Source organism: Falco cherrug, chromosome W (genome assembly GCF_023634085.1).
Source record: "Falco cherrug isolate bFalChe1 chromosome W, bFalChe1.pri, whole genome shotgun sequence".
NCBI classification, from domain to species: domain Eukaryota; kingdom Metazoa; phylum Chordata; class Aves; order Falconiformes; family Falconidae; genus Falco; species Falco cherrug.
The window spans coordinates 8,371,230-8,381,052 of NC_073719.1; the positions used below are offsets into that span (position 1 = coordinate 8,371,230).

The 9,823-nt window shown below is 42.2% G+C and overlaps 2 protein-coding genes across 2 annotated transcripts; both read right to left on the bottom strand.

The window, feature by feature from the left end:
• Positions 1 to 3,395: 3,395 nt before the first annotated feature.
• Positions 3,396 to 7,006, bottom strand: LOC129734633 (protein NYNRIN-like; the record flags this gene model as incomplete). Its single annotated transcript, XM_055698267.1, is given in 2 exon segments — positions 3,396 to 3,406; positions 3,688 to 7,006. Coding segments are annotated over 2 exon segments (3,330 nt in total), but the record flags the coding sequence as incomplete, so codon positions are not given.
• LOC129734634 (uncharacterized) lies at positions 6,997 to 8,107 on the bottom strand. The gene has a single exon (XM_055698269.1). The coding sequence runs from the start codon at positions 8,105 to 8,107 to the stop codon at positions 7,007 to 7,009; it is 1,101 nt and encodes a 366-aa protein (XP_055554244.1). The 3' UTR covers positions 6,997 to 7,006.
• Positions 8,108 to 9,823: the final 1,716 nt, after the last annotated feature.

Genomic DNA, 9,823 nt, shown 5'->3' on the forward strand with positions numbered 1-9,823 from the left:
CATAATGGGGTGCTCCTATACCCTTTTGAACATAGAACATGGGCCAGAAAGATAGGAGACAAGTGGCAAACAGTAGATTTAGAATCTTGTATTATGCGAGAACAGCAGGGCTTCCTCTGTGAAAGCAATACTATAATGGCTCAGGATACTTGTTTAGATACAGGTCAGAAAATATGTCATTTCGAGGCCCGACCAAATGCAAACTTGAAAACAGTAATTATATATGCAGGGAAGGGATGTGCGTGTTTGAGAACTAAGTGTAACACAGTAACTGTAGATGGGGAGGTAAAGGAGACTGCACAATATTCAAATTACTGTATTTGTAATTTTACTACTATCACAGGATGCGATTTTAGTTACTCAGCCCCAGTAGTGTCTCATTAATTCTTAAAATCCAACTTTACCCTATCACAGATGATAATTCCTACCCCCATAGGACTAAATATAAATAGTATAAAAGAACTATTAAAACATGCGATTTACAACGTATACTGGAAGAAACCAAAAAAAAGGACACGAAACTCTTCTTATGATCCATCATGATGTAGAGGGGATCAAGAAAGTTTTAAAAAGGTAGAACAGGATGGAAACCATAATTGGTGGTGACGTGCGGAATTAGACTCTATAACTCGCAAGTTATAAAGTAGGTATGTTTATTGCGCGCAGATGCACGGGGGATCGCTCCTCCACAAGCGTGCATACCCGAAGTGACGAACCATCTCACATTTATACAATGAACAAATGAATATTCAATTAACGCCTATACATATTCGTTACCTAAACCCCGCTTCGTATGTTAATTAGCTTATCAGTCCTTTGCCTGGAATGTGGTGGTCTTGCAGGTTTGTAGGTGATTCATGTTCTTGTGACCATCCGATCTTCTTCAGGTGATTGTGACCACCCAATCTTTTCCAGCAAGGAGACTTAGCACTCCCTCCCTCTAGATACCATTAGAATGTCTCTCATCTTTTCTTATTCTCTTTTAAATAGCCCCTTTGTTAGAGGAAGAAGGGCAGGCGTCTCCCCTTTGTTAGAGGAAGAGGGGCAGGCCTCTCCTCAAAACTGTAGTTGTCACCGCACCCATGACTAGTCACCATACCCACATTTCTTAAGCAGACACATACAATCACAATCCATGTCCATTATCCCCATTTCACATTATTTCTCCATATCAATCCCCCCTTTTCTATTAAATTAAGTAAATTCTTTTCCTTAAGCAGCCTTCCCGAATGATATAAAGCATCATACATAAGTGTTACCCTTTTAAACATTCTCCAAACCCACAAATATAACATAATGGTTAGTATTAAGGAAATTCCTAAACTGATCAATAAGATCACAATGGGGTGTACCAGAGTGTTAAGAATTCCTGTTGCAGAGGGTGACCAGCCAAAGAGAGTATGCCACCAATTATGGTTTCCATCCTGTTCTACCTTTTTTAAAACTTTCTTGATCCCCTCTACATCATGATGGATCATAAGAAGAGTTTCGTGTCCCTTTTCTTTGGTTTCTTCCAGTATACGTTGTAAACCTGCATGTTTTAATAGTTCTTTTATACTGCTTATATTTAGTCCTATGGGGGTAGGAATTATTATCTGTGATAGGGTAAAATTGGATTTTAAGAATTGATGAGACACTACTGGGGCTGAGTAACTAAAATCGCATCCTGTGATAGTAGTAAAATTACAAATACAATAATTTGAATACTCTGCAGTCTCTTTTACCTCCCCATCTATGGTTATTGTGTTACACTTAGTTCTCAAACACGCACATCCCTTCCCTGCATATATAATTACTGTTTTCAAGTTTGCATTTGGTCGGGCCTCGAAATGACATATTTTCTGACCTGTATCTAAACAAGTATCCTGAGCCATTATAGTATTGCTTTCACAGAGGAAGCCCTGCTGTTCTCGCATAATACAAGATTCTAAATCTACTGTTTGCCACTTGTCTCCTATCTTTCTGGCCCATGTTCTATGTTCAAAAGGGTATAGGAGCACCCCATTATGGTTAATTCCAAGGGCTACAATGGGGTGTACGGTAATTATTACTGCATTATGTATGGTTAATACAAAAGCTGTGATGGTGTGTGTGTTGGGGTCATAGGTAAAGTTCACCATATTCCACCATGACTGGAGTTTTCTTTCTACCTCCGTAGCATTGTCCCAAACCATCTTTCAAATTTCTGTAGGAAATATGCCTTCCTCTCCTTCTCTTATTATGGATGCAGCTATTGATTGCACCCACATTTGGGCTTGGATGCAACTTAGAGCCAGGGCGACGTCATCCTGTAAACCACCTAACGCCTTAGTGATGAGTTGATGATCTTCCATGTTTATTTGTTCCCACCTGGGGAGTACCTTCGATATCAACCATTGATGTGCCCCTAATGCCAATAATGAAGATTTTAGTGGTTGTTGTAGTTTCGATAGATCGGCCGTGGTGGCGGCTAGTTTATTCATTATCACCTCTGAGTCTATGGAATTTAATACTCCGAGTCCTGTTCCCAACATTCCAGTTACATCTCTCACTATTCTGTTTCGATAAATATTTCCCCTTTTTCTTAACCAAGTTGTCCATCCCTCATAAGAGGTTCGTAAGAAGGGGGAACAGGATGGCTTAACATCAGAAACATTGACTTGTATTTTTAACTCTATTCTTTTAAGAGACCATTCTGGGTTAACCAACATTTGTTGCTGACCTGTATTTCTGATTACATATGGTCCAATTGTATAAATTTTTGGATCTGGTTTAGTTAATTTAAGATCAAGCGTTAATGGGGTTGTTGTAACTGTGGTGGTGGTAGGAACAGTGGTTAGCATGATTGTTATTTTGATCTTATAAGTCAGAGCTGTTCTTGGGGATTCCTTTCCTAGGCATATTATAAAGATGGGCTCGGTTAAGGTAAAATTGTGCCAACATTCCCGTGAATTAAAGCACATGGTTGTATTTAGAAGGGTAAATTCCTTATCTACCTTTCTGACATTAATCAGGGTGTCTCCTGAAATCTTGGTGTTATCCTTTTCATTATATGTTTGACATCCTACTTTTATCCTATCTCCTAATTTTCCCCATAATTGGTCGACTTTGTGTACATCCTCCCAATCCCATTGATTCCTTTGGTACACCTCATTTTCAGAAAAAAACACCATAGCTAGTTTCGTCTTTGAGTCCACTTTTCCCATTATTCCAGTGTGTTTTTTCTGGGCATGATTCCAAGGCCAATTATCAGGCTCTTGGTTGTAGGCAAGAGAGAGGGTGCAAAAAACCACAAATGGTTTAAACCCACTATTGATCATTTTAAGAATCTAAACGTTAAAATCTGTTTTGATCAAAAATATCTTTGTTTGAGTTGGGGCTTACTGATAACAAGTTGGGCAAGACTGGCCACTGGCTCAGTCCCCGACTCTTTTGTTCTATATTGTTTGTTGTGGTGCCCTTCCCATATGGTGGATCCGCAACCGCTCAGGTTCACTTACTTGCCACCCACATTGTTCCCATTTGTCCGAGTAAATTTGAGTTTCAGTTCTTTTTTATCTGGGGTTACTTTCCACGAAGTTGCAGGGGCTTTCTTAATCCGGGTATGGTGAATCCAAGAATTCTGTCCCTCAACCTTGATTGCAGTGTAGGTCGTGAGTAGGACTTGAAAAGTTCCGGTCCACTGTGGTTCCAGGGTTTTATCTGCAAAACACTTAACGTATACATAGTCTCCTGGTTGTATATCGTGAACAGGTCCATCCAGACCCCTACTGCGTGTTCCCATCACATGCTTCTCAATTCTTATTAATTGTTTGTTTAGTGCCACCATATAGGAAGTCATTGTTTCTTCACCAATCTGTGAAGACATCCCCTTTTGTACCCCATAGGGTCGTCCATATAAAATTTCAAATGGGCTAAGCCCCTCTTTTGCTCTCGGTCTAGTTCGAATTCGTGTAAGAGCTAATGGCAAAGACTGGGGCCAAGTTAGATTTGTTTCTTGGCCTAACTTGACAATCATTTGTTTGATTAGATGATTCATCTTTTCCACCTGGCCACTCGATTGTGGTCGGTATGAGGTATGTAATTGCCAATCTATTCCTAGATGGTGGCTAATCTGTTGCACTATTCTGGACACAAAATGTGGTCCTCTATCCGAGGATATTACCGCTGGGACTCCAAACCTAGGTATTATCTCTTGCAGTAGTATTTTGGTCACTTCCCAGGCTTTAGCAGTTCTGCACGGGAAGGCTTCTGGCCAATCTGAAAAGGTATCTGTTAGTACCAATAAATATCGATACCCCCCTTTTCTAGGAAGTTCCGAGAAATCGATCTGCCAATGTTGCCCAGGAACATTTCCTCTCCCAATTTTTCCCAACTTTGGCCCCTTGGTAATCTTAGGATTAGTCTGGAGACAAAGATCACATTGTTGGGTTACTTGTCTAATAGTAGTATACAAATTTCGTGCTATTATGTTTTTAGTGAGATCCTTATATAGAGCTTCTGCCCCCCAGTGCCTTTTTCTATGTTCTTCCCTGACTACTGACCATACCATGTAGGAAGGAATCACTATTCTCCCATGTGAGATTATAGCCCACCCTTCCTCATTATATGATCCCTTTAGGTCGGAAATCAGTTTGCGATCTTCTTTAGTATAGTCTGTTTTACCTTCTAGAGATATTTGTCCATCGGGTATTAGCGCACCCTCTACCTTGATTGCTTTTCAGGCTGCCTGTTTTGCTTCCCTGTCTGCCAGTTCATTTCCTCTTTCCAGTTCTGTGCTCACTTTCTGGTGTGCCTTAATGTGCATAATTGCCACCCTTTCAGGAAGCTGGACCGCATTTAGGAGTTTCAAAATTTCTTCCGCATGTTTGATGATTTTTCCTTGGGAGTTTAACAGTCCCCTTTCTTTCCATATTGCTCCATGAGCATGTACCACTCCAAAGGCATATTTAGAATCAGTCCAAATATTTATAGGTTTTCCCCGAGCTCTCTCCAGAGCTCGAGTAAGGGCTATGATTTCAGCCTTCTGTGCCGAAGTGTCAGCCGGTAGCGGCCCCGATTCTATCACTTCTTCAGAGGTTGTAACAGGATATCCGGAATGTCGCTTTCCATTCAGCATATAGCTGCTCCCATCCGTGAACCAATGTTCAGCTCCATTAATAGGAACATCCTTGAGATCCGTCCGACTAGAATAAGTGGCTTCGATTGTTTCTAGACAGTCATGATCGACTGATTCTCCAATATTCCCATTAAGAAATGAGGCCGGATTGACGATGTTTGTAGTCACGATCTCAACATCATCTTGTTCCACCATTATGGCCTGGTATTTTAGGAATCTCTGTGGGGAGAGCCAATGCCCCCCTTTTGTTTCAAGGACTGCAGACACTGTGTGGGATACTAAGACAGTCATTTTCTGGCCCAGGGTAAACTTCCGGGCCTCTTGGATGTTTAGGATGACGGCTGCTACTGCTCTCAGGCAACCAGGCCACCCTTTTGCAGTGGCATCCAGCTGTTTAGAGAAGTATGCCACTGCCCGTCTGTATGGTCCCAAATCTTGTGCCAGTATTCCTAATGCCATTCCCTGTTTCTCATGGGAAAATAGGAAAAATGGCTTACTCACATCAGGAAGTCCTAGTGCTGGTGCCGACATCAAGGCTTTCTTCAGTTCATGGAAAGCTCTGTCTGATTCAGCATCCCACTGAAGATCCTTCTGATTAGCTGCTATCAGGGAATATAATGGTTTAACAAGCAAGCCATAATTACATATCCAAAGCCGGCACCATCCTGTCATTCCCAGAAATGTCTGCAGTTCCTTTACAGTTCGTGGTCGGGGGGCTTGGCATATGGCTTCTTTTCGGGCCTTCCCCAGGACCCGTTGTCCGGCACTGATCTCGTACCCCAGGTATGTGACCTGTTGTAACACCACCTGTGCCTTCTTCTTAGAAACTCGATATCCTTGTAGTCCCAGAAAGTTCAGCAGACTCACAGTCCAAATAATACAAGATTCTTCGGTTCTGGTTGCAATAAGAAGATCATCTACATATTGTAACACTTTCCCTTCTTCTGACGGTGGTTCCCATAACTCCAAATCCTTTGCTAATTGGTTTCCAAAAATTGTGGGGCTATTTTTAAACCCCTGTGGCAACACCGTCCATGTGAGCTGGGTCTTTCGACCGCTTCTGGGATTTTCCCATTCAAAAGCAAAAATTCTTTGGCTGGCTTCATGGAGAGGGAGGCAAAAGAAGGCATCTTTTAAGTCTAAAACTGTGAACCAAGCTAGGTCAGGTGTCAGGGTGGTTAGTAAGGTATAGGGGTTAGCTACTACAGGATACAGATCCTCTGTTATTTTGTTAATGGCCCTTAAATCTTGAACTATCCTATAAGACCCATCAGGTTTTTTAACTGGGAGGATAGGTGTGTTAAATTCTGACTCACATTCTTTTAGTAGTTTTAGTTCTATGAATCGCTCTATGTTTGGACGAATTCCTTCCCTATCTTCCCTTTTCAGTGGGTATTGTTTAATTCTTACCGCACTCTGTCCATCCTTCAATTTTACTATTACAGGTGATGCATTCTTGGCACATCCCAGTATGTCAATTGCCCATACTCCGGGATATACCTGATCAATAATTCTGGTATCGATTTCCCTTTTTATAGGAGTATTGGCCAGAGATAGGCTCATAACCTGTATGTATTGATGATTATTTACCTCCAGAGTAACTTCCCCTTTTTTAAATTTGATTGTTGCCTCCAATTGTTCTAATAAGTCCCTACCAAGAAGGGCCTTTGGGGAATTTGGCATAAATAGGAATTTATGGATCCCCATCTGTTTTCCCAACTTATATTTTAAAGGTTTACAAAAATAAGCCTTTTCAGTTTGGCCAGTTGCACCTTTTACTGAAACATAATCATTTCCCAAAGGCATTAAAGCCTGGTTCAAAACCGAATAGGTGGCTCCTGTGTCTATTAAAAATTCCACCTCCTCCTGTTCTTCTCCTAATTTTAATTTTATTAATGGGTCGGCTAGTCAATTTTCTTCTTCCATGTGAGCTATTGTTTTCCCTTGATTATTGCGCCATTTAGTGTTTTCTTGATGTCTGCGTTCAGGGCATTCGTTTTTCCAGTGTCCTGTCCTTTTGCATATTGCACACTGATTCCTACCCAGGGGTGTCAGCCCACGCCTTGATTTAACTTTAGATTTTTGATTCTCATTTTCTCTTACTACTGCTAATATTTTCTTTAGGTCCTGCTTGTAACCTTCTTCTCGATTACTAAATATTCTCCATGCTTCCTCTACTAATTTTTCCAAGTCTCTATTTTCAGGAGGTCTCAATTTTTGCAACTTGCGCCTAATATCCCCCTGTGATTGTCCTAAAAAGAGGGATATTAGTTGCTGTGCGCCTACCTCCGAATTTGGGTCCAGAGACGTGTGCCGGCGCGTTGCATCTCTTATTCTGTCTAAGAATTCTGAAGGTGTTTCAGAAGGACCCTGTCTGACCTCATATAACGCTGCCCAATTTATTGTTCTAGGAATTGCTTTCTCCATTCCTCTGAATATCCATTCCTGGTATGCCTGTAATCTTCCCATTTCAGCGGCGCGGTTTGGGTCCCATTCCGGGTCCAACAAAGGAAACCATTCTCTATAATTATCTCCCTTTATATTATAATGTTCCTTTGCGAGATCCCCCGCTGTTTTTATGACTAATTGTTTTTCAGTTTCAGTCAAACAATCTAATAATAATTGTATATCACTCCAGTCAGGATTGTGCTGTTTTATTAGAAATTTAAAATTCTGTGCTGTCTTTATCGGATCATTACGGTATTCTCGGGCAGCCTCTTTCCATTCTCTCAGATCAGCGCCCGTGAACGGAACTTTTATTTTCATTGTTCCTCCGTCCGGATTTACAGCTTCTCGGAGGGGTGCCTGTAAAATAGACTTCTGTCTGGTGCGTGAAGACACCGGACTATTTGGAGCCGTAATGGCAGTTTTTGTGTTTCCTTGTGTGGCACCGGGTGTTTGGCTTTCTTTTTTTTTGTGGAATTTCTTCCTCTTGTTCGCCTGGGGGTGGACTGGGAGCCCCGGCCGAACCTTGTCTCTCCACTCTATAAGGTGGATTAAATAAATCATTTAATTCGGGCTCTTGTTCTCCGTTTAATTTGATACACCTTTGTCCAATACTACATGCTGAGCAACATCTATTCAACTTTCCTTTACGCTCCCTCCTGTCCTCTCTTTCTAGTGCTAGTACCATAGGATCCCGAGGGGGTACTAAGCTGCAGTCCTTTTGCCACTCAGGTTTGTCCCGGAGGACGAAGAACATGTCTGCATATGATACTTCATCCCATTTTTCCTCTCTCCTCAGAAACAACATTAATTGCAGGAGAGTGTTATAATCTAACGTTCCTCCCTCCTGAGGCCATTTCGCATCGCTCTCCAATTTATACAAAGGCCACCACTGATTACAATATTTAACCAATTTCCTTCTATTTTCGGTACCACCATGTCCTACAATATCACTCCAATGTTTTAATATACAACCCAAGGGCGATTTTTCACAGGGCTTACTCCTTCCATTTCCCATTTTGCAATTTTAATTACTTTGTTTTTCTCCGGCCGCCTTAGCCACCCAAGGTCAGAAACGCGGATAGAGCTTCTTACTCGTTTTGCACTCAAACGCCTGTCTCAAGCACTCTTGCACTCACACTCAGTCAAAATAATTAAGCTATACACGGAAAATCAAAATGCGCATCTCAATCACACCATTCACACTCTCCGGGCAGCCCGCAGTCACGCAAGCAGTATGTTATACGGTACCGTGCACTTATGTACAAACTCTTAGGAACACTAACAGTTCACAAAGTATGCATTTCAATGAATTGCCAAAAACCAAACAATAAACAAAAACCAATTTTTCCTGGTCTTAAGCAGAGTGTTAAGTTTTCCGCTATTTGCCACGAATTACCAGAATGTTAATATTTTTCAACATACATTTCATAACTCCGAGTTTTGAACATATAACAAGACAACACATAGAACAAACAAGACACAGAGCGCTATTTCAGTTGTTACATTCCAGGAATTCCCCAATTCTTAAAACAACCTAAAGGAAGTTTTTAGCTTCCTCTTTTTCCTACGCAAAAGTTTCCCTTTTACTTTTGCTGTGAGGTCCCTCTGGTTCCTGTGAGATTCCGCCTTATTGCGTCCCGCCCCCCGCTTTCCGTCACGAGGCCTCCGGGCTTTTAGGAATGGCAGTAACCTCGGGTTTGCTCGATCTGCCCTCAAGATCGCTAGTGGCCACCCCTTGGTCAGCAAACCCCCTCCCAAGGTACCTTTCCTCCTGGGGACTACGCTGCGCGCCGGACGTCTCCGTGCGTCTCACCAGCCGCCCCGTTACTAAACATACCGTTTTATCCGTGGATCCAGGGGTTTCTCTTCTGCTCCCGGGTGAACAGCTGAGAAGAGGAGGCTCCTCCGAGGAAATCTCCCGGGGCGCGCCTAGGAGCGTCCGCTCCGCAGCTGGTCCCTCAGCCGAGCAGAAATCCTCCTGCCTGGCTCGCCAAACTGACGTGCAGAATTAGACTCTATAACTCGCAAGTTATAAAGTAGGTATGTTTATTGCGCGCAGATGCATGGGGGATCGCTCCTCCACAAGCGTGCATACCCGAAGTGACGAACCATCTCACATTTATACAATAAAACAAATGAATATTCAATTAACGCCTATACATATTCGTTACCTAAACCCCGCTTCGTATGTTAATTAGCTTATCAGTCCTTTGCCTGGAATGTGGTGGTCTTGCAGGTTTGTAGGTGATTCATGTTCTTGTGACCATCCGATCTTCT

What these genes read in the sequence shown, in the direction of transcription:
- LOC129734634 (XM_055698269.1), bottom strand. Translation starts at nt 8,107, where the DNA reads ATGATTTATTTAATCCACCTTATAGAGTGGAGAGACAAGGTTCGGCCG.